Below are 26,741 nucleotides of genomic sequence, written 5' to 3'. Positions count from 1 at the left end.
TAGAAATATTAAATCCAGACGTTTGAGATAGACGGGGCATGTAGCACGTATGGGCGAATCCAGAAATGCATATAGAGTGTTAGTTGGGAGGCCAGAGGGAAAAAGGCCTTTGAGAAGACCGAGACGTAGATGGGAGGATAATATTAAAATGGATTTAAGGGAGGTGGGATATGATGTCAGAGACTGGATTAATCTTGCACAGGATAGGGACCGATGACGGACTTATGTGAGGGCGGCAATGAACCTGCGGGTTCCTTAAAAGCCATTTGTAAGTAAGTAAGTATTATACACTATATAGTTGCCTTATATTGTTCTAAGCAAAATGTTCAAATTGTTTTTAACGCAATTTGGTCACGTCTGTATGCTTTAGGAATCCGACACCCGGCAACAACACTGGAAACTATCTAGTGGATCAGCTGAAATGGTTGCCAATAGTGGAACCTGGTCCTAATATTAGTAACATCCTCTATCTCGACATTGACAGAGTCGTTACGTCCCCTGGGAACACCAAGTACCTGGACCAGGGTCTGGGCCCTGTGAGGTTGCAGATGAAAACTAACCTCTTCAAGGGACGCATGGACTTCATAGATTCTCTTCCTCTGAACGAAAATTGCGCTGAGAACTGCGTATGACAACACTGTAATTTTAAGAAATAATATTAAATATTTTAAATAATTGCCGTTATATATCCTCTTCCCCTACCTCTGTCCTCAGTCAATAACTCATATCTTGTAGACACGATATGCAGGATTGTACAGGACGATTCAAAGCGAAGACACCGGCATTCCTGCCATCTATCGGAACTACAGTCTGGCAAGCAGAACAGAGCTCTCACGGATAACGTTCTTACAGTCACACGGTACTACAGTCTGGCAAATGAACTTTCGCGCAACTGGTAAATTTTACAGGATGAACCGTAAGTAATGTAATTAATTTCAGGGGATTATTCTTTGATATATTTCAAACAAAAAGTTTAATAAAACTTTCGCTTTTTCTTCCTTTTCGAGATAAAAATTGTTTTATACGAAACATTTAATAGCGTGTTTTGGGAAAGCCAGAGGGGGGGGGAAGCAAATCCACCCCCGCCACAAGCCGCACACCCCGAGATGATATAAATTAATCCCATCCGAGCTTTACCAGTCTTAATAAGTAGATACACAGAAGATGCCCTTCTTGGAAATAATGAAACCATATTTTTTGCAGGCTTCTATTATTTTCACTTAACTTGGCATTGGAAAGGGTCGTAATGAACTCCTTCCAAAAACGCTCGATTTTCTTGGGCATTGCTGCTGTGAGACATCGTGCACTCTGACTATGAGATCACTCACTACTGCTCTGTCACCTTTCGCCACAATTCAGCTGTCGTGTGACTCCTGACGCACATGATGTCATTCAAATTCGTTTCCAGAGGTCGAAAGCAACCCTCTGTATTATAACGTAGTATAATATTAATAAGTATATCGTAACGTAATAATAATAATGATAATAATAATAATAATAATAATAATAATTATTATTATTATTATTATTATTATTATTATAGTACACAAAATATAAAATACTGATAATGTATATTGTAAAGAATTTTAATAACCTCCTCCCTTAACAATATTCTGCGTACGTCTACATTTGGAATTTTATTCATTAGCCTACTATGTAGGCCCTATACAGAGTGAGAGTAACATAACTGTGCAAATTGTAACAGCTTATTCCTTGGATAAATTATAACAAAAAATTCGAATACCGTATTAGTCTCAAATGAATACTCTTCTCAGAAAAAAAAATCCCCTAAATATTAACACTGTTTTACTCGATAAGTACTATCTGTACGATTCTGATTTTTACTCTTATCATTAGAGAAATTGATAAGGAATAATTTATCCCTTAGCAATTTTGAAATAAAATGAACGGCTTCTTACAAATTAAATAAAAAATTAACACGTATCGTTATTTCCTGCCATTAGGAAGTCTAGCAACCCTGCTGCTGTGGCTAAGGGATGGAATGCTGCTATTCAGACCTATGTTCGTGTGTATTCGTAGGTATTCGGTGAATTGATAATGTATTGTTGCCAAGGTACGTAGACTTTCAGCCTAATTTTGTAATTAATCAATCACTTGCAGAAAGTACCAGGTATTTTATTTTATAGTATTCTAATGCCCCCTGCAATCTGCACAGTTATACCAGTAGCGGCCCGTGGTTACAAAGGTTGGCAGTTCTGCATGAAAAATAGTGTATTTAGCAAACGCATGCTGTTTATTGCATCTAAATCGGATAACGCGTGTATAAAAAAATAATTACAGCTCCTTCTCGAAGTTGACTGTGCACCCGAAATTGTACTCCAACCATCCGTGCGCTACACCTCTCCCACCTTGTACAACTAGTCACGTAGTGGAGATGTGCCCCCACATGCTTCTCTAGTTTTTTAAAGTCAAATTAACTAAATCCTTCACTCCGGTGTTTGTCCATGTATTTTCCCCTCTCAACAGAATACACGGGTGGGGGAGAAAGCGTTTTCATGAGCGCAGCAAAAAAAACCAATCGTTTCCATTACACATTTCGGTATTAAAATGACTAGTAGGCTACATGATTTCCTCGACTTTTTCCAGAAATTTCAGTATTTAAATTTTGTGTAGGACGTCCTAATTACTTAAGTTAACATGCAATTTCTCTTTTAATTTCGAAAAGGGTTGGTCGATTAGGTTTTCATTTCATTCATTTTTAATATAAAATATTTCCTTAGACACATTGACTAATCACATCACACCACCCACATTACTATAACACACTGGAACTGTAATGATATACAGAAGCAGGTTCTAACGCAAGTAATTAAGAGATGAGGGTGTTGACGGTTCTTTTGTATATACGGAGAGAGCTGCTTCGGTTGCAGCTCTAATGCAGTCTTATGGGAGGGTGAAGAAAACCAGTTTCCTGCTGCCGACTATCCCACGTTGAGCTTCAGGAACTGCCGATCACAGATCCGAAAAGTACACTACAGCTAAAATTCTCGAGCAGTTCAAGGTTCCTACAGACAGTAAAATCTCGAATCGAAGGAGAATGAATTGGAAAAATAAATGAAACAATGAACTAGATTACATAAAAGCACGTCTTACATTTTTAATTTTTTCAGGTCCATTTAAATGGCAGCTCTGCAGTTCTTATTGTAGAGCCGCCCATGAGTTATACCCACCCAGTATATAGAGAGAATAACGATATATGGGTGCTAGGTGGAGAGAGTTTCTTCATTGGTTCATGCACAGGCTTACATTAGCTTATACGCCTAACTAAATATAAAAAAAAAGTCGCGGAAATCGGATTGTCGCGTAAGATGTATGGATTGTAGAGCCCATGTGAAATCATAAAACATTAAAATTCCTCATCGTTTCAACAAAATTGTGTTGCTTTAATTTCCATAACATTTTCAGTTTGCGGTAAACCAAGCACAATAAGTAGGATACTTACGTGACTTACTTGTCATTCTAACGTACCTAATCGTCTTTGGAACAAGGCATAGATAGTGATAATACCTCCATTTGTTGTACGCTCTGTTCTGTCTCCTTAGCCTATTTATCAGTGGCGAAGCATACGTGTAAATACTGGGTAGGCTGGAAAAATCTGCTTACCTTGCATCCTTTTATATAGCAGATGTTTATAGGCTTTTCTATCAAAATTTTCTGTGTCACAGACTCCACAAGAAAAAAACAGAATACAGGTAAAACAATATAACTTATTTGTCTCAGAGCACCCTGTTAGCCAAAGATATTTTTTACACCATGAAAACTGAAAAGTTCTATTTTGTCTTCCTTCACCCGCTATTTTAATATGTAACACACATACGCATGTACTTTTGATTAAACTAACACTCAACAACGCAGCGCATTCACAGAACACCAACATAGCGCAACGTATTATTGTGACTGAAGGCTAGCTTCATTTCGTTCGGAGATGTAGCGAATCGATACTCCCTTCCTGATCGCCCTAAATCTTGCGAATCAGGGTCGTAGTCATGCTTTTAGAGGCTTTTTGCCTTAAGCCTTGCTGCTCGCACTGTTCTCTCCATACTGGAATGACTGCTGACTGCCGATCTTAATATATGGAAGAATCGTAGTCCAACCAAGTGTTACGATACATTGTTATTACGAGTTTATATGCCTACTGCTACTAGGAATAATAACTCAAATTTTTTGGATAGGCTAAGCCTCAAAACTCTCTCAAGAGCTTCGCCACTGCTATTTATATTGCAGTAATTCAAAATTATGTGTTAAGTAGTTCACAAATGTATCTAGATACAATTAAATTGCAGCAATATTTTGAAAATGGCAATATTATAGCTTCAGTTTCCGTAAACTAATTTGTTAATGTCTTCATAACCTTCAGAATTGTAGACAGGCCTACCGCATATATGAGTAAATGAATCGGAGGAGAAATATTTAAAAGTACGCTATCCTGCGTCCTTCTCAGGGAAATTGGGCCTGAGAAGAAGTGTCTATGTGACTTCTAAGCCCGTTGGACACTTGTCTCACTGCGATTTTTATCAGTGATTAGGAAGAGGTTCAAAAGAATAAGAATGTGAAAGGAAAAGAAACAAAACAATTAAGGGAGAACGAGAACAAGATGGAAGAAAATAAGAGAGCGAAGAAGAAAGAACAGTGAGGTAGAGGAGAGAGAAAATTTGCTATGAAGCCGATAAAATAAAGGAATGGCCTTGTATTGTCTATATTTCTACACTTGTACGAACGCTTTCTTGATAATTACAGGAGTGATTATATGTTGTGTTGATAAATTCCAAGGCAGTTGACACAAAACCTGATAGCGTCCCGGTGAAAACACACACCACCCCAGTTTAGTTACAAACTGGCATGGACAGCAGTTACGTATTGCAGTTGTAAGTCTCGTTTTAATGATACGTGTTACAATATAAGAGAGATCATTCAATGCCTGTGCTAACTTTAATTTAGGATTATAACAAGTTTTGTAATGTAAACGGCAGTGGAAAGGAAAGAAATCGGAATAAATCTGCTTCTAAGCCACATCGTTCATAAAAATTTCAGAGCATCACAGAGAATAGAATTTCTCGCCCTCTGATGAGAATTTGTCAGCAAACAACGCCTATACTAAGCTCTAAATGTTAACTATATTCCTGCAGTCACAAAATTACTGAGTGAACAAAACTTTGCTATACCGTCAAACAGAAATTTTTGATCGGAAAACTCAGCAACACAACAAACGTATAACCTCACTAATTCCTTTTATTTTCACCCAATAAACTATTGCCGTGTGTATTAGTTAAAACTAGTGATATATTTCATTTGTGCGCCAGCTGAAAGAAATGCTACCACTTAACAGTATAGAGAGGGTTTCGATAGTCCAGTTCAAAAGGGGAACAACTCAAAATTTAAAGTTTTGGAAACCTTCATGTTGCTGTGATAATTCCAAGTAACACACTCTAATTTGAAACTTATAGCATACAGCAGTGTTTCTCAAACTTTTCTGAAGTGGGGACCACTTTTTTAAGTCAGAACAGTTCCGCGGACCACCTTACTCTTGTTCCCTTCGAAAGCAAATTTATCATTTATGTAGCATATTTTAATACCAGTATACTTACAATTTAATGTAGAAATAATTAATCAAAATTAATTTAATTCAATTAATTTTATATTAGTATTAACTAATTAAGTTAATGTTAATAGAAGAAAATTTCTTATATATCGTCTTTTGCAAAAACAGAAATAAAGAAAATTAATACAGAAACATGCCCGATTTTCAACAAGTAAAGATGCAATTTTGCATGTTCTATTATTGGTGTACTACGTACAGTACGTGACCATTTGAATATACAGACTAGGTGTCAGCAAAACTATTAAGAAAGTCGTAAATGCATTAAAAGGTTCGGTACTTTGTTCCTGTTATGAATTCGGGTGGTCCCTAGCTGGGTAACAGGCACAGCCAGTAGCGGTGCGTCAATAAGAGCACAAGAGCACGTGAACACCTTGTTTCCATTAATGCACGACTAGTTTTATTATTTGATACCGTATTGACGTAATGGGGATGAATAATATCAGGATCGGGTATTTTAAACTTCCCTCATCTTGCATAAACTTCTTATGTAAACTTGGCAACATCCGTTCACGTACAAGCCGTGCTCTTTTCGAGTTGGTTACAGGAATTTCACGCATGCGCGGGAGAAAATTGTCTTTAGCTGGCCGCTTATGACTCGTCAAGAGCACAAAGCGTTAAGTGAACATGATGAGTATGTATCATACAGATGTCAGGTCCATCGATGCCTATCGTTGACGTGCTATATCTCGAGGAGGAAATTTAATAGCCTGTAGATGTCAGCATCTGACTGTAGGAACGTTTACTTACGTGTACAGTGCTGCTACGAGAGTGTAGTTTGTGAATTACTACATTTCAGTGTCGGCATAATAGCATAGTTTGGCTTTCAAACACGTGCTGGTTGACTGTGGTGGTGGTATGAATTTAAGTATCTATATGGCAGTGTATAATATTTAAGAATAATATTTACTGGCATGTATTTATAGTAATCAATCTATGCGAGTGGGATTACAGTACTGGTATAGGCTATAGCGTATCAGTGTGTTGTGAATCAAAATATATTACTGAACACACGCGTTTGTAAATAACGAGACTGTGGTATGTATTCATTTTTAACAAACGTAAACAATGAACTCTGTTCAAGTAATTTGGAACAGTAAAGAACTGGGTAAACTGGCTTACCAAGAAAAATTGGAAATAAAAAGACTGAGTTTCATTATTATTATTATTATTATTATTATTATTATTATTATTATTATTATATGTTGTTTTGAATTTATATACGTTTTTTTTCGATAGTGAAACATTGGAATCATGACATTTCATATTAGACTAAACGTACGATTTCAAATTCTCTTCGATTTTGGAACCACAAAATTGTGAACATCCATAATATTTTATCACGAGCCGCCATTGGGCACAGCGCCAGATTTGCAGGGAAAAGATAGCGAGAAACACCAGGTTCATAGTGCTTTAAATCCCTCTTTTGTTGCTGAGAGTAGAGTGGAAAGGCGATAGACGGATATGTTAAATAAATTTCATAAAATGTCAGTACCGGGAGAAAAAGTGAAAGGCGATTGCCATGTGTCATTTACAAACTCTGAGATTTTCAGCTATAGTGTGATACACAATTCCATTGAATTTTATTTTTTCTTCTGTCTTTTTTTAAGGACCACAAAGGCAGACATCGGGGACTATAGTTTGAGAAACGCTGGCATACACGGTGTAAGTGAAATAATCCTGTAGATTGAAACGGACGATAGGGTTCACTTAAATGAAAAGAAAACCTATAATACGTTTCGTGATTAAATGCATGATTAATTAGAAAATTGAGTTAGAAGTTTCAGCAGTCTGGCAACATCACCGCTAACACACTACTCTTTCGCCTCCTAATACAGATATAAGAGGTCAACGAATTCAGACCTATCTACTAAGGTTAACTTTCGTTTCTGTCTACAACGTTGAAACCTGGCCGCACCGTTCAACGGCTTCAAAGTAGCGGGTTTTAAATTATATTTACATGAAAACTATCCGCGCTATTGAAATATACCAGAGGGATAAATGATTCTTTATTAGATCTTCTATCGATATGGACAATAATCACGATTCTATTCGCAATAGTTACCGAATAAGAGGGTGATAAACATTTGGGAAAAGACTTTTTTTCTGGGAGACCTATGTACTTCCCATCAATATCGTATTACACTTTTTGTTACAAACGGTACAACATGAAAATCTGCAGGATTATTTTACGTCACTGACACAAACATGTAAAACATCTCGAACAGAATTTTGAGTAATTTAAACGATCCTTTGATATTTCATAGCAACATATAGCTTTAAAATGCAGGTTTCACAAAACTTTAAATTTTGATGGTTTCCCTTTTGAATTGGGTCGTCGGTTTGTTCACCAAGCAATAACAAGATTTCAAAAGATGATTAAAAAAATCTAACAAGATGTTCTAATTATTTCAGGTGTTGTGATAGTTTCCACCCTCAGGATGAAGATCTACAAGATAACTAGTGCTGTTTTGCTATTGATAGCTGGAATGTTCTTCACTGTAGATGCAAGCTTCTTTACGGTAAATAAAACATGTTTGCTTATTAACAATGTCATTTAACCTACCTGTGTGTTCATATCTACTGTCAATTTCATTCAACTTCTTTATTTATTTCATTCCACTGACTATTTCAATTGTGTTACGTCATCCTACTTTCTAATAATAACAGTAAAGAATGCTTCAAATATGAGCCAATCAGAGCAGCGATTCTTCAGAAAATTATCGTAGCTTCCCAAGGGCGTACGCAAGAGGAGGTTCCCGGGTTTGATCCCCCTTTTACTAAAAAAAAAAAAAAAAATACAATTTAGATGTGAGTGTTTTTTCTCTATAATCGTTTTCCATTACCTAATTTTTCACTGTCAGAGTAACAAAATCTACATCGACATAAGGGACACCCCTCCTACCCCTCCTTCAATATAATGCCTGTGCTTTGTGCTGTGGCGCGATCAAATTGTAACAATGCTATCTTTATTATAGAGAGAGCTACAACCTAGTACTCACCTTGAAATAAAATGAAGCTGACACAAAATAAAATTTAACTTGTGAAACATACTCAAAAGCTTGTTTTGACACCTCTGTAGTGCAGATGTTAAAAATATTGTGCATTGTCGATTTTAAACTTATTTTAAGAGCGGTCGGTATTCATCTGTCCGTTATTGCAAAACATTCTTTTAACGTTCTGTGCGTTTGGAAGTCCATATTTTTAATATAAATTCCACATTATCGATCCCAGATTCTTTGATACGTCTAATCGACTGCAACGCTGAATTTTACCATTTTTAAAGCAAAAAGTCGCATACTGATTTTCGCGAGATTAGTGAACATTTCACACTGGCAAATGTTTCTTCGCAGCCGCAGAGTGACGATATTGTCGCGAACTTTTCACTCTATAAAATGTTATTCAATGCAAAGAAAACGCCATAATTACTTTTATTAGGCACCAAGTAACGAAGAAGAAGGTTTTGACCAATTGTATTAACATTACATTACCTGGAATTGCACAAATGTCAGATATAAGTATGCTTTAATAAACGTTGCCATCACTTTTCAACGAGTAATCCAATATTACATTTCCTATGACTGTGACTTTTTTCAGTGGTGGCTCGTGATAAAATAATGCGTGTGATCACAATTTTGTGTTCCAAAACCGAAGAGATCTTGAAATTATTAGTTAATATTAATAGGTTTAATATAAATGTCACGATTCTGACGTCTCACTATGTGTAATTTCAAAATACAATAATAATAATAATAATAATAATAATAATAATAATAATAATAATAATAATAATAATAATAATAATAATAATAATGAAATCCCAATTATTTACTTACACTTTGATCACCACATTTTTCTTGAAGGATGTTATTATAGCCTGCCACATATAGATAATTAAAGCACTCTGAAGTATAGTAAGCCTAATTCACAAACTACACTCCTGTAGCAGCACTGCACAGACACTCATATAAAATAAAAGCTTCGACAGTAAGAAATGCTGACACCTATAGACTAATATACAGACTATTTCCTTCCTGGAGAACACATTGACGCACCTGACATCTGCTGGATAGATTCGATATTCACTTAACGCCTTGTGCTCTTGACGTTTCATAAGCGGCCAGCTACGACAATTTTGTCCCGCGCATGCGTGTCAAGTCGTGTAACCTCCTTGATGAGAACACAGCTTTCATGTGAACGTACGTTGCCAAATGTATACTAGAAGTCTGTGAATGTTGCGGGAAGTTTAAAGTACTCGATTCGGGTATTATACATTCCCAGTACGTCAATACGACATCTATACTAATAATAAATCTGTATCCAAAAATTTTCTGGTAATTTTGCTTTTCCAAAAATAATTGGTGTTAACATGTATAATTAACCATCCTGAAACCGAAAATCGCTTTTTTGAAATTTTTGTTTGTACAGTATGTCTGTCTGTCTGTCTGGATGTTTGTTACCTTTTCACGCGATAATGGCTGAACCGATTTATATGAAAATTAGAATATAAATTAAGTTCGTTGTAACTTAGATTTTAGGCTATATGGCATTCAAAATACTTTATTTAAAAGGAGGGTTATAAGGGGGCTTGAATTAAATAAATCGAAATATCTCCCTTACTATTAATTTTCGTGAAAAATGTTACATAACAATAGCTTCTTCAAAAATAATTTCGATAAGTTTTATTCTATACAAAATTTTGATAGGACTGATATTTAATGAGATAAATGAGTTTTAAAATTACAATAACAACGCCATCTAAGGCGCTGTACTGAAATAAAAACAAATGACTTCGTCTATAAGGGGACTTGGACAACAACAATCGGAAGCTATTAAACAGGGCCTACAGAGAATGTTTCTGTGTTTGTATGAAGTAATAGGTATCGGAAGCTAATTAATTGTTTAATTATTATTTCACCATTGGAAAGTGTAGTTTCTCTAGATGGACATAATTCTACAATGTTATTACAGTAATTTCTGAAACATATAGCAAGTAATATAAAGTATACACATTAAAACTAAATAATATGTCTATCTTCATTAAACTATGGTTGCATGTAATAACAATTAAGAAACATGTTAAAGGAATTGTCATTGCACCAAATGATTGCTCTCTGGACCAAAATGACCGCATTTTAATTATTTAAATACAATTTAAATAAAGTAACATTTTTTTTTTTCTTTCCGGTTTAATTATCACCATGCCCCATGACGCGTAGTCATATTACATGGTTTATTGAAACTTGTTTATCAATTTTGTGTTCATAGGTTTCCCATTGTCTTTTGCTTCACTGTTTCGTTGTTTTGTTGATATTCATTATTGTGTTGTATTATTTTATGTTATTCACTGTTGAATGTTCTCTATCCATATCACTATTTTTGAGTTAATTAAACTTGTTCTATTTACGCTGTTTATATATATACACTTTTGGTAATTGGATCTTCACTATCACTCTCTTTCACTTAATGAAACTAATATCTTCACTATCATTCTCTTTCACTTATTGAAACTAATTCTATTTACACTATTTACATATATATACACTTTTAGTAATTATAACTATAGTGTTTATAATATTTTGCTAATTGAGTGTGTTTACGCATGTTACGAAACTGAGACATATATTTACAATTGTTCAAAGTTTATAGCATTAATATAGTGCACAAATGACCTCAAATGCTGTTTTATGATGTCCCTATAATTTATTGGCCAATTTCTTCCACTCCTTGTTGCTTCCTTGAAGACACTGCGCTGTTGGTTCAAGATTTGGCAATCCCACAGAAGATGATCGACTGTTTGGTCAGGTGCTCCGCAAGGACATCCTGGGTTTTCCGAAATTCTGAATCTATAGTAATAAGATCTGAGTTTCCCGTGACCAGTTAGTATAGATGCAAGGTTTGGTGTAGCTGGTATGTTGATTTTCATCCTATCCGTCACTGAAGGAAAAAATCTCTTCGTTAGTGCTCCTTTTGTTGTGTTTGACCACATCCTTTGCCATTTTTCAGTGCTTTTCTTTTTCTCTGCGTCTATTATTGTACTCTTAGGTATTTTATTGTAGATTACTGGTATGTGATCTTCTTCTGTTGCTTGCTTAGCTAATTTATCCGCTATTTCATTTCCATGGATGCCAACATGTGCTTTTATCCATTTAAAGTTAATCTTCCAATGCTGACTAAAGAGGATTTTAAGATTTTGCCTAATTTGCTCTATTATGTATCCATGTTTATCGTTGTTCCTCAATAAATCTATTGTGACTTTGCTGTCTGTGTAAATTGCCACTGTTCGTTCAATATTTGGTATGTCCATTTCCGTTATTATCTTTAGAGCTTGTAGGATTGCTATCTGTTCCGCTTGATTATTTGAGCATTTATTGTTTAGCCTGAATTTTTGTTGTTGGACTACTGTTTTGTTTCTAAATATGACTGCTGCTGCTCCTACTTTTCCATTAATTTTGCTGCCATCTGTGAACACTTCTATTTCGTATTGTTCATTTGTAGCTTCACAGATCTCTATTATTTCTGCAGGATGCATCCACTGTGTTGTATCTACTGGTTCGTCGTACTCCTGTAACAATCCGTGTGTGGCCTTATATATGTTTATCTTCTCTTCTATTATAATCTTTATTGGCTCGACTCCAGCTATGATACAAGATGCATCGTAAGATAGAGTCCTGTATGCTTTCGCCATTTTGATGTTGATCAGTCTTTGGACCCTTTGGTATTTCTTGATGTTATTTCCTTTTGTTAGTGCCTTCTCCCAGACGGGTGCTCCGTACACTAACACAGGAATGATAGCACCTTGATAGATAGTTTTGAGGGCTTCGTGTCCTAGTCCCCACTGGAGTCTTGCAGATTTTGTAAGTTGGTGGATTAGGCCTGTGCACTTTTGCGAGACATATTCTATATGTCGATCAAAGGTCAGTCTACTATCCAGAAATATTCCTAAATATTTCATGGTTTTAACCTGTTCTAGTGGTTGATGATTCATGTAGATTCTAACTTTTCCATTATTTCCAATTCTTCTTCTTGTTACCAATAGGACCTTGGATTTCTCGCTGTTGAAGTGTATTTTGTAGCTTTTTGCCCAATTTTCTATTTTCTTTAGGTCTTGATTAGCAAAGTTTTCAGCTTCTGCTATACTTTGTCCTTTTGTAAGGATGACTAAGTCGTCTGCAAATGCAATTACTTTGGTTTTATCCGTGAATTTCAGGTTTAATAACGAATTATATAATACATTCCAAAAACCTGGACCGCAGCAAGAACCTTGTGGGCATCCTTTGGTCAACTCTTTCTCTATTTTATAGGTGTTGAGCCTTAAACTTGCTTTCCTTTGAGAGAAGTAGTTTCGTGACAAGCGATAAAGATTCCTAGGGCATTGTAGCTCCCTTAAGTTAGCCATAATGCCGGGCCACCACGCTGCGTCGAACGCTCCTTTGACATCTAAACTTACTACAATAGTGAAGTTCATTAGGGTATTTTCTTCTATGGTCTCTTTAACAGCCATCGCTGCATCTATCGTGCTTTTCTGAGGAGTAAATCCATATTGGTTTGTGTTGAACTTCTTTTTGGTATTGATGTGGTGGAGTATCCTATCAATCATTAGCTTTTCTAGGACCTTTCCTCCTATATTCAGTAAGCTGATAGGTCTAAATTTTGAAGCATCTTTACTGTCTTCTTTCCCAGGCTTGGCAATAGGAATGATTACGGAAGTTTTCCATATTCTTGGAAAAAGTCCCTTACTTAGACACTCGTTATACATTTCTGTTGTAAATTTAGGAAAGTGTCTGAATGCGCGGAAAAGAATCTCACTTGTCAGGCCATCTTCTCCCGGTGCTTTTTTAGGATCAAACTTCTTCAATACTCGAATTATTTCTTCCTGTGTGAATTCTCTGTCATCTTCTGTATTTATTTCTTCATTCATCAATTCTCGAATTTCCCTCTGGTGTTGATTATCGGTCAGTGGGTCGTCATCTGGAGTGAAGTGATGAATCATGAGGTTTATTGTACTTGCAGTATCAGCAGTGAATGTTCCATCTGGCTTCAGGAGTGTAGTTAGGCTAGTTGGACTTCTCAGTTTCCCTGCTGCTATTTTGTATATGGCGTTCCATGGATTGGACCCTTCAGTTAGAGTGCAGTACTTCTTCCAGGAGGAGAGTTTTTCGTAGTGTAGTTTGATCTCGTATATTCTCTTCCCGTCTAAGTATTTGCCTTTTCTTTCCATCCTCAGATCTTCATTATTCATAGTTCTTTGGAATCTCCTTCTGAGTGCGTTAACCTTCTTTCTGAGTATCGTTAGCTCCTGAGTCCACCAAGGGACTGTTCTGCCTCTTCTAAAGTTTCCTCGACTGCATTTCTTAAAAGCTTCGTTACATGCTGCTACTATACAAGACTGGTAGTTGTGTATTATTGTTTCCAGTTCTACTAGTTCAGCATTTTTCAACTTTTCCAACAATTCTTTTTGTATGTCTTCATTTTCTATTTCTTTGCATTGGAATTTGTTTACAACATTTGCTTTTAGCCGGTCATCGAACTTCGTCATGTCTCCAGTCTTGGTGTTGAATCTGTACCCTGTGTAGTTCTCAGTCTCTCCGCAGTAATAACCTTTCTTGATATTTATTTTGAATGTGATATTGTTGTGGTCGCAACAGCTTTCTTCTTCCCCACACCTCCAGTCCTCAAAGTATCCTAGGATTAAACTGTTACATATGGTTAAATCAATACGACTTTTCCCTCTTATTGTCTCAAATGTGGGGGCAGCCACGTTTTCATTCATTACATATAAATTACTTGTTAACAGAAAATCTTCCAGTATCTCCCCACGTCTGTTTGTTACAGTATCATGCCACAAAGTGTTTCTTGAGTTGCTATCAACGCATATTATAGTTCCTACCCCTTGTGCATGATTAATTATGTTTTCAATCTTGCGGATGTCTATTCCGATATCTTTAGTGATATCACAGTAAACGCTTGCTGCATAAATCTTATCCTGCTGGGATCTTATTTCTACAACGACGCAGTCCTCATCAGAGAGTTGGTTGATTAATATTACATCCATTTCTTTGTTGTTTGCGATTATTGCTGCTCTCTTTCTTTCGCTTCCATTACTATATGTTCTATAAGTTTTTGGAATTCCTGCCACCTTGTTGTTAATTGTATACGGTTCCTGTATAAATGCAAGATCAATGTTCGACTCCCGTATCATGTTAGCTAAGTTGGTTGTAGCCACTTTTTTATGCTGTAAATTAATTTGTAGGCATTTAAGGCTAGCTGTTAATGGGTTTACCATTTCAATATTCGGTATTTTGTCTGTATCTCTCTATCATCATTTGGTAGCAGCTGCAGTTCTTGTTGTCTAATGATGAATGGTTCACATCTACTGTGTTATCTTTGTTATACTTGTTGTAGTTAGTACAATTTATACATTGGTACTGGTCTCTAGTGGTGTTACAGTCCTTTCCTGCATGGTTTTTTGTGCAGTGAGGGCAAGTGATTTCTCCTTTACAGTCTTGTGCCCTATGATTGAATTTGCTACATTTAAAACATCTATTGACTTTTATGTAGTCATCACCACCGCACAAGTGCCATCCAATTTTCAATTTTTTAGCCAGTATGATTTTCCTTGCTTGTGGTGATACTTCAATGATCAGGTTTTTCCTTTTGCTTCTGTCCTGGAACATAAATTTGGGGACCAAGTCTTCCTGCTTTAGATTTAGCTCGTCGTTCTGATGCAATATCGCCTCTCTTGCATCTTCTATTGCTAGTTCCTCTGGAACATTGAATATAATCAATCTGGGTTTTCTAAGCTTTTTAATATTAGCTTCTAGTTCTATACCACACTAAACGATTTATCCTTCTATCAAACACGAATGTTCCCTGGATCAAACGTCCTATTTTAATTATGTAATTACTTTATATTTATTTATAACAGGTGCAGCGGAGCGCACGGGTACGGCTAGTTGAATAATATAAATAGCCGTGCATTAACGGAAACAAGGTGCTCTTGTGCTTTTATTGACGCACCGCCACTGAGTCTATTTTAATCTAAGCTTATATTTTCGCTAAATATTAGTCTATCTGCCTTTGTAGTCTTGGACATATCACAGCTGAAAACTGTGCAATAACAACAAACAATTATTTCTCTTCTGTTATTATGTAGTTGTAAACTGACCTTTCATTTTGGCTGTAATCCAGAACCTGCTGAATGCTGACGGATGTGCGTGGTGGCAGTCTAAACAAGTGACGGTGAAGCAGGGAACGATGAAGGGATCCACCATGTTTTCTCAATCGGGAAGACCCTTCTGTGCTTTCCGAGGGATTCCATTCTCTCAGCCACCTGTCGGAGAATATAGATTCAAAGTAAAACTAGAGTTACTATTTGATGAACAGTTTGTTTAAATGGATGAAAAAGAACTTTAAAAATACCAATATTTGCAATACACACTTTAGGCTAAAATTATAATTTTAGTAATAGTTAAACAAAAATGGATAAAATATGCATTACATTCTCCTTATAATTGTTTATACTTTTCTGAGCTGACCGCTTTCATTAGAGTCAGCAGAATCATGGAGAAAGTATTCATATAACTGCCCATGCGAGATATTTGAAGCCATATTTGATCGAGATGAGTCCATTGTGCATTAATTAGTAAAAATACCCGTTCAGTACCAGTATTATGACTAGGAACTGCAAAAAGAATTCACGCATATACATTAGTTCATTGTTGATTTCAAAATTTGAGTTTTCGCGTGAATAAATCTTTGGTCGGCGGGAAGAGGCACATAAGTAAAAAAAATGAATTTTTCAGGAGAGAAATTTTTTAAAATTTACTCTTGATTAAATATAAGTACAATAATGAAATTCATGTATGTTTATCAAAGAAAGACCCTTTTCAATTTAACATAAAAGAAATTTTATTATTTAAAAATCAGAAAAAATACTTGACTTATGTGATTAGATACAACAGAAAAATCGACTTTTTTTTTTTTTTTTTTACTTATATGCCTTTTCCCGCCGATCAAAGAAATATTTGCTCAAGATACAACTGATGAGAAAACCTAACATTGTTAGTGAGGCACCAAGTTCAAAACGTCTCCGCTAGATGCTGCACATGCCAAAACGTATACGTGCTGTCATCTGTCGAATGATGCGGAATTTACTTGCAAGTGAATAAATGACGATCTCTATCTAACAAGTATTCTTATAATTTTTATTCGGATTGTGGGTCTATTTCTTTTTCCAAATTATTTGAGAAATTAAGTCTCAGATATTTACATATAGACTGTATCTTACTGCATTTTAATATATGTATCCTACATAGAATACTAATCGTGGAGGTTGCGAACAAAACTGGTTATTTCCAAAATAATCTATTTTTCAGGAAGTAGACAAAATATGTTGAACCTTCACTTTACCCCAAAGTGAACGATAATTTTTTGAGTCGTGCATGTTACGTCCGTTGTTCTAGTGGTGTCAATAATAATGATTTTAGTTATTTTCTGTGCATTTTATAGACAGAAATCGTTTCAAAATGTCCGGTCTTGTTTGGAAATTTGAGGGAAATGTTCACTTTTGTTCGAAATAAAGCTATATCCTTCACTTTCATTCTACTGTATCGTGGAAAAATGAGTATCTTATAACACTTTTACAATAATTTCAATTGGCAATAATATTTTATCACTCTTACACATAGAAGTGGAAATGATCAATTTTGAGTGGCTTGATAATTGCAAGACATAGGCTACTGAGTGTTGGAAATACCGTTTTTATACAAAAAAAAATGCAATGAAAATATTGGCATTAGTATGATATGGAATTATTCCGTTTTGATTAAAAATATTGATTTTCACCATACTGTTTCTCATGGAAATGGCCAAGTTAGAATAAAAACAGTTACATATTCAGAAAGATGCCTCTCTAAACATACCTAAACCGTTAAGAAACTAATTTTTTGTTTTCGGAGGAAATGACCGATTTTGTTCCCAACCTCCACAATTTAAATTTCGAGCTTAAGTTTTTGTTTTGTTTTTTTGTTTTTGTTTTTTTTTTTTTTTGTTTTAACAGCCACCGCAACCACCTGTATCCTGGACGGGAGTTCTGGACGCTAGTAAAGAAACACCTCAATGTATTCGACTCGTTTTTCTGCTGGGTATACCTGCAGGAACAGAAGACTGTCTTTATCTCGGAATTTTCACACCAAGGGTGAGCTTTCACGCTTAGCTTACGGTTAACGCGATATCAAATATTTTCGGCTTTTTCTTACAAAACTTAGTATATACAGATCTTCACGATAAAATTTAAAAAATGATAGGCATGTGGGTAATAACCATAAAAACTACACTTGTATGAAAAGAGGTAAACTCAAAAGTAACAAAAATACTTATAAATACCAAGTGCTTATAAAATTGTGCCTACTTAACCAACACTGGACAGAAAACTGTTAACAGGAGAAACGTGAAATTTTATGAGAATATTGAAAAAGAAATAGCGCCATTTCAGTTTCTGATTGGGGAGAGGGAACAATATTCTCAGGGGTGACATTATAGAGTATATCGCGTGGCGTATTACCTCTTTATTTCCTCTGAAATTAACTATTTTCAATGCAGTATAATGGAGTAAATTGGATCGCTTGGGTAATCTTGACCATAAAATAACATATTTTTGGAGAAGTTCAAATATTTTGGAGCAACAGTAACAAATATAAATGATTCTCGGGAGGAAATTAAACGCAGAATAAATATGGGAAATGCCTGTTATTATTCGGTTAAGAACCTTTCATCATCCAGTCTGCTGTCAAAACATCTGAAAGTTAGAATTTATAAAACAGTTATATTACCGGTTGTTCTGTATGGTTGTGAAACTTGGACTCTCACTTTGAGAGAGGAACATAGGTTAAGGGTGTTTGAGAATAAGGTGCTTAGGAAAATATTTGGGAACAATAAAGGGATGAAGTTATAGGAGAATGGAGAAAGTTACACAACAGAGAACTGCACGCATTGTATTCTTCACCTGACATAATTAGGAACATTAAATCCAGACGTTTGAGATGGGCAGGGCATGTAGCGAATCCAGTAATGCATATAATGTGTTAGTTGAGAGGCCGGAGGAAATAAGATCTTTGGGGAGGCCGAGACGTGAATGGGGGAATAATATTGAAATGTATTTGAGGGAGGTGGGATATGATTATAGAGACTGGATTAATCTTGCTCAGGATAGGGACCAATGGCGGGCTTATGTGAGGGCGGCAATGAACCTCCGGGTTCCTTAAAAGCCAGTAAGTAAGTAAGTAAGTAAGTAAGTAAGTAAGTAAGTAAGTAAGTATTACTTTTTCTTCATTTCTTAAGTTTTTTTTTTTTCATTTTAAGTCACAAATAGGGCTGATATCATGTTTTTTTTGTTTTATGGCGAAGTTTACCCCATGTTACAATACATTTCTAGTTGCCACACACAGATCTAGTTCCAACTTCTTATCCTACTTATATTAACATAATTTACATGCACTTTCTGTTAATATGACGTATGTGCGAACAAATTAACATGCACAGTTTTATGATAGAGAAATTTTAATTTCAATTCAAAACTGTACTTTTAGTTACAATAGGTAACAGCCACTGAATTAGCAAAGAGTAACTCCTTGGATTCATTTGATCAAAGTTGCTTACCAGCTTGTTCTCTCCTTATTCTCCTTGTTCTCTTTGTATTCCTCTTGCTTTTATTTTATTCCCCATGGTTTCCTTATATTCTCATTTTGTCCTTGTATTCTCCTAGCTTTTATTGTATTCCCCATGCGCCCCATATATTCCCCCTTTTCTCCTTGTATTTCCCTTATTCTCCTTGTTCACTTTGTATTCCTCTTGCTTTTATTTTATTCTCCATGGTCTCCTTATATTGTCATTTTGTCCTTGTATTCCCCTAGCTTTTATTGTATTCCCCATGCTCCATATATATTCCCCCTTTTCTCCTTGTATTCCCCTTATTCTCCTTGTTCTCTTTGTATTCCTCTTGCTTTTATTTTATTCCCCATGGTCTCCTTATATTCTCATTTTGTCCTTGTATTCTCCTAGCTTTTATTGTATTCCCCATGCTCCCTATATATTCTCCCTTTTCTCCTTGTATTCCCCTTATTCTCCTTGTTCTCTTTGTGTTCCTCTTGCTTTTATTTTATTCCCCATGGTCTCCTTATATTCTCATTTTGTCCTTGTATTCTCCTAGCTTTTATTGTATTCCCCATGCTCCATATATTCCCCCTTTTCTCCTTGTATTCCCCTTATTCTCCTTGTTCTCTTTGTATTCCTCTTGCTTTTATTTTATTCCCCATGGTCTCCTTATATTCTCATTTTGTCCTTGTATTCTCCTAGCTTTTATTGTATTCCCCATGCTCCCTATATATTCCCCCTTTTCTCCTTGTATTCCCCTTATTCTCCTTGTTCTCTTTGTATTCCTCTTGCTTTTATTTTATTCCCCATGGTCTCCTTATATTCTCATTTTGTCCTTGTATTCTCCTAGCTTTTATTGTATTCCCCATGCTCCATATATTCCCCCTTTTCTCCTTGTATTCCCCTTATTCTCCTTGTTCTCTTTGTATTCCTCTTGCTTTTATTTTATTCCCCATGGTCTCCTTATATTCTCAAATTTGTCCTTGTATTCCCCTAGCTTTTATTGTATTCCCCATGCTCCATATATTCCCCCTTTTCTCCTTGTATTCCCCTTATTCTCCTTGTTCTCTTTGTATTCCTCTTGCTTTTATTTTATTCCCCATGGTCTCCTTATATTCTCATTTTGTCCTTGTATTCTCCTAGCTTTTATTGTATTCCCCATGCTCCCTATATATTCCCCCTTTTCTCCTTGTATTCCCCTTATTCTCCTTGTTCTCTTTGTATTCCTCTTGCTTTTATTTTATTCCCCATGGTCTCCTTATATTCTCATTTTGTCCTTGTATTCCCCATGCTCCCTATATATTCCCCCTTTTCTCCTTGTATTCCCCTTATTCTCCTTGTTCTCTTTGTATTCCTCTTGCTTTTATTTTATTCCCCATGGTCTCCTTATATTGTCATTTTGTCCTTGTATTCTCCTAGCTTGTATTGTATTCCCCATGCTCCATATATATTCCCCCTTTTCTCCTTGTATTTCCCTTATTCTCCTTGTTCTCTTTGTATTCCTCTTGCTTTTATTTTATTCCCCATGGTCTCCTTATATTCTCATCTTGTATTCCCCTAGCTTTTATTGTATTCCCCATGCTCCCTATATATTCCCCCTTTTCTCCTTGTATTTCCCTTATTCTCCTTGTTCTCTTTGTATTCCTCTTGCTTTTATTTTATTCCCCATGCTCTCCTTATATTCTCCTTTTCCCCTTGCATTCCCCTTCTCTTTGTATTACTGTTGTTTTCCTTGTATTCCCATTGTTGTTCTTTTATTTTCCTTGTTCTCGTTGCATTCCTCTTACTATCCCTGAGTTCCCATTATACTCCTTGTATTCTGGTTGTTTTCCTTATATTACCGTTGTTCTTCTTTTAGTCCTGTATTTTCCTTGTTATCCTTGTATTTACCGTGCTCTCCTTCTATGCCCATGTTACTTTTTGTATTGTCCTTGTTCTCCTTTGCTATGCACCCGTCGACAAGCGATTGCACCCACACATACTTATACTTAAATATATACAGCATAGTAAAGCTATGCATCTGTGGATGTTTTTTAGCTGAACAATGCTGGGAAGGAGTTGATGGACGTGATGGTTTGGTTCTACCCTGGAGAATTCTACTTTGGCCAGAGTGCAATATCTTGGGAAGGCCCGCAGTTCCTCATGGACAAAGACGTCGTTCTCGTGTACATTAACTACAGACTGGGAGCATTCGGTAATGTACAGTAGTGGCAAAAAAAAACCGGACTGACTCTTGTAGCTGATACAAAAGAATCCTGTGCTGTGTATTGTGTCAAACTGTGGTAATTTCAATATGCATAGTGAAGCTAGAGGTATGGACTGCTATTTAATGTAAAAATACGCAGTTATCTTTGCCGAATAAAGGTAGAAATGTAATATTGATGCGAGATGAAAATAAAACTCTCAAAGCTTTTCTTATGTAAGTTTGAGGCACTGAAGGAAACAAAACACGGCTAGAATCGAATTAATGCAATAAATTTCATTGTTACAATTAATTATACAAAATGGTTGTGTTTTGTGATTAGCAAAATTTGAATCTGTGACTCTGAATTCAGCTACAAGAGTCGGTCCGGTTTTTTGCCACTACTGTACAACTCATTACAAGCTTACAAGCAAGTTATAAGAATTTAAGAAAACGGCCTGCAGTCGCATAAATAAACAAAGAAAGGTGCCTTAATATCTACAATGTATGTCCGGAAAGTATCCAGCCATTTAGAATATCTCAAGAACCGGTAGCACAGTCTTGATTTAACTTAGCTGTTAGTCGGAGAAAACCTCACTGCGCATGCGTTAACAGGGGACTACGCAATCGGCAGCGAGACGCAATTGATTGACTGTCACATTCAGAATGACTGAACGAGTATTCCATATTCACTCCGATAATTTCTTTCAACTGTAATGATTGATTTTGTGTCTGCATGTCAGAATATACAGGGACATCATTTTATTTTTACTAACATTTTTAATATTAACCTGGCTATACCTTTAGAGAACCGGAAAACCCGTTCGCTACCCCCTTCCACAACTGGAGTTCGATGATACTGGCGTAAACACACACAAAAAAAAAATCACTTTACTAGGTATAGGAGGGAAGAAAAGTACTTCATCCATTTACGTAAACTAGGAAATATCGCGATTTTGAGTTCGATAATTTTCATTAGGATTTTTATGTAATCAAAATGCAGTACTGTATTAAGAATAAGTGTTTTTACTCACGAACTGAGTTATCCATGCGAACGTATTCATTATGCTGTGTATATTATACTGTCTACAGCACATTAGCGTACAATATAGAGAATAATGAAGTTCAATTGAAAAATAATCATAATATGGTTATTTAAACACATTTTTGAAGATGGTAGCCATTCATTTCGATAGCCTACAGGCTTCAGTTCTTTTGTGCATATTATCGCACTATAGACTATTACATCTAATTCCAATTACCAGTTTCGTCCTTCGTACTAGTAACTCATGTTGAAATAATTCTGTACCTACTCTATAAAAGAGTACCTTATGTAATGTAAATTCAGTCTTCACTTCTGCCCGACTCGCATAGATAAAATTACTCAGACATGTTATTTACTGTCCGTCCAAGTGGTTATTCCGCATGATCGTAGAAAGGAGGGAAATTACGTGGCAGTTAATTACTTAACGAGGTCCTTTTATTTAAGTTATTGTAAACAGTTGTGTAATATTACGTAAACGTCCAATTCCTAACAGAAATTAATGTTTTCAGAAAAGAGCTATGACAGCCCTGCTTTTACAGAGGGCCGTGCAGAAGCAGGTGGGGGAAATCGGGATGCGACGTAGGCAAACGGACAGTATCTGTGCGAAAATATGATTCAATATTAAAAGTTCTTTCGTCACTGGAAAACGCGAACATATTTCTGGAACTTACTATACTCAGTAACTCAGTGCTGTTTACTATAAGCGGCCTTGATTCTGTCTGGAAAACAGTTGAAACTTCATTAGTAGAGGGGTGGGAGTGAAGTGCATTCAAAAACTCAGGTACAATAAAAATTGAAGTAAAAATAAAATGATGTCCCTGTAGATTGTGCGCGCTGCTGCTGAGTCGCCATTTTGCTTTATGCGATTGTGGCGAAACAAAGTGAGTGAACTATCAACTTCCCGGCCCCGGAACAATTTTTCCCTTGATATTATTCAAATCTGCTTTACAGGGAGCTTTACCTGAAAGACTAGATTTGCATAATATATACGTCACTGTGTACGTTAACAGAAAACCACAATTCCAAGTTACACAGAGATTGTGTGCACTCGATGTGGGTCTCTGGCGTTTCGTCAGCCCACGCGAGTTGTGTGGATATAAAGGGAAAAGTTGAGACGGTGTCGGGTGGAGTTCCCGGGTAGCTCAGTTGGCAGAGCGCTGGTACGTTCAACCAGAGGTCCCGGGATCGATACCCGGCCCCGGAACAATTTTTCCCTTGAAATTATTCAACTTCAAAGTCATTAAATAAAAGTTCTTTCAGTTTCTCTTTCTTTTAGTAGCACTCGCATTCCATAATTTGGTAACTATACCTTTATAGCAAAGATTTAATAAAATGTGGAAGGTTTGAAGGGAACACCGTGTATCATACGTGCCAACGCTCCCGAATTAATTGGAAGGTTCTAGATTTTTGACCCGTATCCCGATTTTCCGAAATCGTATGTCATTCTCCAGAATTTTCCCGGTGTTCTGTTCTTGTGTGGGGAAACCGCTTTTTGTATGTCGAAATCCATACCATTGGCTGCTGACTGTGTTGGAAAATTTGAGTGCTTGTTCTGACAACGTATTATAGTGTCCCCCACTCAGGTAAAATTGTTGCGCACGGCCCCGAAATGAGCATTCCAGTCGAAACATGGAACTTGGAAGCGCCACTACGGTTACATTGCAGCCCAGGTCACATATACAGGGTGATTCACGAGAATTTAACGTCCTCCACGGAGTTTATTTCTCAAGACATTTTAAGTAAAAAAGTCATATAAACATACTTGTAGTTCCTATTCTCAATATTTTCAGAATTACACTAATTTAAATTTGTTTGTAAAATACGTTTTTTCTTTGGTTTGAAGGTAAAGAAATAATACAAATTTAATAGAGAATGAACCATTCAGAAGTATCGTTTCCTTAATTGGCAAGTATTATGAAGCTAAAATGTGCTGTGAACTCCTTAGTTGCTTCGTACAGACATCTTTTTCTATTTTTAACTAGAAAATTACATTATTCTTACGCACTTATCACAACATTTATTACAAATCACACCACTTGCACCGATTTAATTATTTGCAGTTCAATTTTGCATCCTAATTTACAGTCTTGGAGAGTTTACAACATATTTAAAAAATGTCGCCGTCCGCTTGAGTACACTTGGCTGCACGCTTGTGAACGGCACTCGTCGCGCTACGTAACTGCATACGGCTATCTTTGATTTCCGTGGCGCTCGCGCTGGCTGCTGACTGCACGCTGACCAAGATCACGCGTTCACAGCAATGCGTTCCAATAACGAAACCTAACTCTGTAAATATTGAGAATAGGACAAATGTTTATATGACATTTTTTGCTCAGAATGTCTTCGGAAATAAGCTCCGTAAAGGGCGGAAATCCTCGTGAATTACCATGTTTAACAGATTGCTCAGCCTTATAGGCTTTGACGGTAACAACTTTTGTCAGGTTTACTATGCTGCCATCTAGTTGTTACATAAGGAATCACATCATAACTCCCACTTGAATTGCATTAGCGATTGTACTGCTAACTCGTGTTCTTTACGGCGGACAGGTGGCGATCCTGGTGGTTGTCCTCTTCAAAGTGCTACCGATTTTAACATAGAGATAAGCAGTCTGTTATATATGTGATCAGGGATTGCAGCAAGGGAATAAGTTTTCTAGTTTGTGTAAATGCGGTGTAGAAGAAAAGATGAACACGATGTCATTAAAAAACCCAAAACAAGTCAAAAGTATTAATAGTGTTTTAAAGAAGTGTATGCCGTGGAATTTCAATGTATAACCAATCAGTCATTTGCCTTTGTGAAAAACCCCAGTCACTTTGGCTCTAGAATGCGAGTCTCAAACTGTACCGTCTGAGCCAACTCGGTCGGTAAGTAGATGTTATTAAACAAGTGATCGCCAAAAGCTGTGTCGCGACACATGCCCCTGCCTCCACTCAATCGTAACCAAGGCGTCATACCCCCCCACCCTCCGTTTACAGCCATCACTTCGCTACAAGTGAAGACATTTATCAGCAGCGGACGTACGCATGTAATGTTACAAGTGTGTAGGATAATACAGGGACATCATTTTATTTTTACTTAAATTTTTATTGTACCTGAGTTTTTGAATGTACTTCACTCCCACCCCTTCTACTAATGAAGTTCCAACTCCACACAGAACCAAGACAGCAGATAGTAAGCAGTACTGAGTTACTGAGTATAGCACGTTCCAGAAATATGTTCGCGTTTTCCAGTGACGAAAGAGCTTTCAATATTGAATCATATTTTCGCACAGGTACTGTCCGTTTGCCTACGTCGCATCCCGATTTCCCCCACTTGCTTCTGCTCGCCCCTCTGTAATAGCTGGGCTGTCTTAGCTCTTTTCTGAAAACATTAATTTCTCTTAGGAATTGGACGTTTAATTTAACTTAAATAAAAGGGCCTCGTTAAGTAATTAACTGTCACGTGATTTCCTCCCTTTCTACAATCCTGCGGCATAACCATTTGGACGGACAGTAGATAGCATGTCTGAGTAATTTTATATTTTCGGTTCGGGCAGAACTGAAGATTGGATTAACAGTACGTAGAGTAGGTATAGAATTATTTCAACATGAGTTTCCAGTACGAAGGACGAAACTGGCAATTGGAATTAGATGCAATAGTTTATAGTGCGATAATATGCACAAAAGAACTGAAGCCTGTATCGAAAAGAAGGCCACCATTTTCAAAATTGTATTTAAATATTCATATTATGATTATTTTTCAATTAACTTCTTTCTCTATATTGTACTCTAATGTGCTGTAGACAGTATAATAGGCCTATACACCGCATAATGAATACGTTCGCATGGATAACTCACTTCGTGAGTAAAAACACTTATTCTTAATACAGTACTGTACTTTCATTAAAGAAAAACCTAATGAAAATTATCAAACTCAAAATCGCGATATTTCCTAGTTTACGTAAATGGATGAACTACTTTTCTTCCTTCCTATACCTAGTAGAGTGATTTGTGTTTTACGCCAGTATCATCGAACTCCAGTCTTGGAGGGGGGAGCAAGCGGTGTTTCCGGTTCTCTAAAGGTATAGACAGGTTAATATTAAAAATGTTAGTAAAAATAAAATGATGTCCCTGTACAATATGTTTCGATGTCTTTTCCAAAACAGATAATAAGTAAAAACTTAATTTTAAGGAGCATGGGAGAAAAAGTATTTATTTTTTGCAGATGGCAAAAATATGAGATACTTAATTTATTGTAAAATTTT

At 36.3% G+C, this 26,741-nt stretch overlaps 1 protein-coding gene across 2 annotated transcripts in view; it reads left to right on the top strand.

Annotated features, from left to right (window-relative positions):
* The window catches only part of LOC138692860 (juvenile hormone esterase-like), a 76,730-nt gene that overhangs the window by 20,021 nt on the left and 29,968 nt on the right, over positions 1–26,741 (top strand). Inside the window, exons 1-5 of one of the 2 annotated variants that reach the window (XM_069816155.1) lie at positions 4,838–4,886; positions 8,033–8,139; positions 15,809–15,973; positions 17,679–17,816; positions 21,308–21,464. In XM_069816155.1, coding sequence (XP_069672256.1) covers positions 8,059–8,139; positions 15,809–15,973; positions 17,679–17,816; positions 21,308–21,464 — 541 coding nt within the window. In that variant the 5' untranslated portion in view covers positions 4,838–4,886; positions 8,033–8,058. Of the gene's footprint in view, positions 1–4,837; positions 4,887–8,032; positions 8,140–15,808; positions 15,974–17,678; positions 17,817–21,307; positions 21,465–26,741 lie in introns of those variants that run through there. The other variant, XM_069816165.1, reaches the window with a different exon arrangement.

The sequence above is a fragment of the Periplaneta americana genome, chromosome 2 (genome assembly GCF_040183065.1).
Source record: "Periplaneta americana isolate PAMFEO1 chromosome 2, P.americana_PAMFEO1_priV1, whole genome shotgun sequence".
Lineage (NCBI taxonomy): Eukaryota > Metazoa > Arthropoda > Insecta > Blattodea > Blattidae > Periplaneta > Periplaneta americana.
Note: the sequence above shows the minus strand (reverse complement) of the source record. Positions and strands in the feature narration are given on the sequence as shown.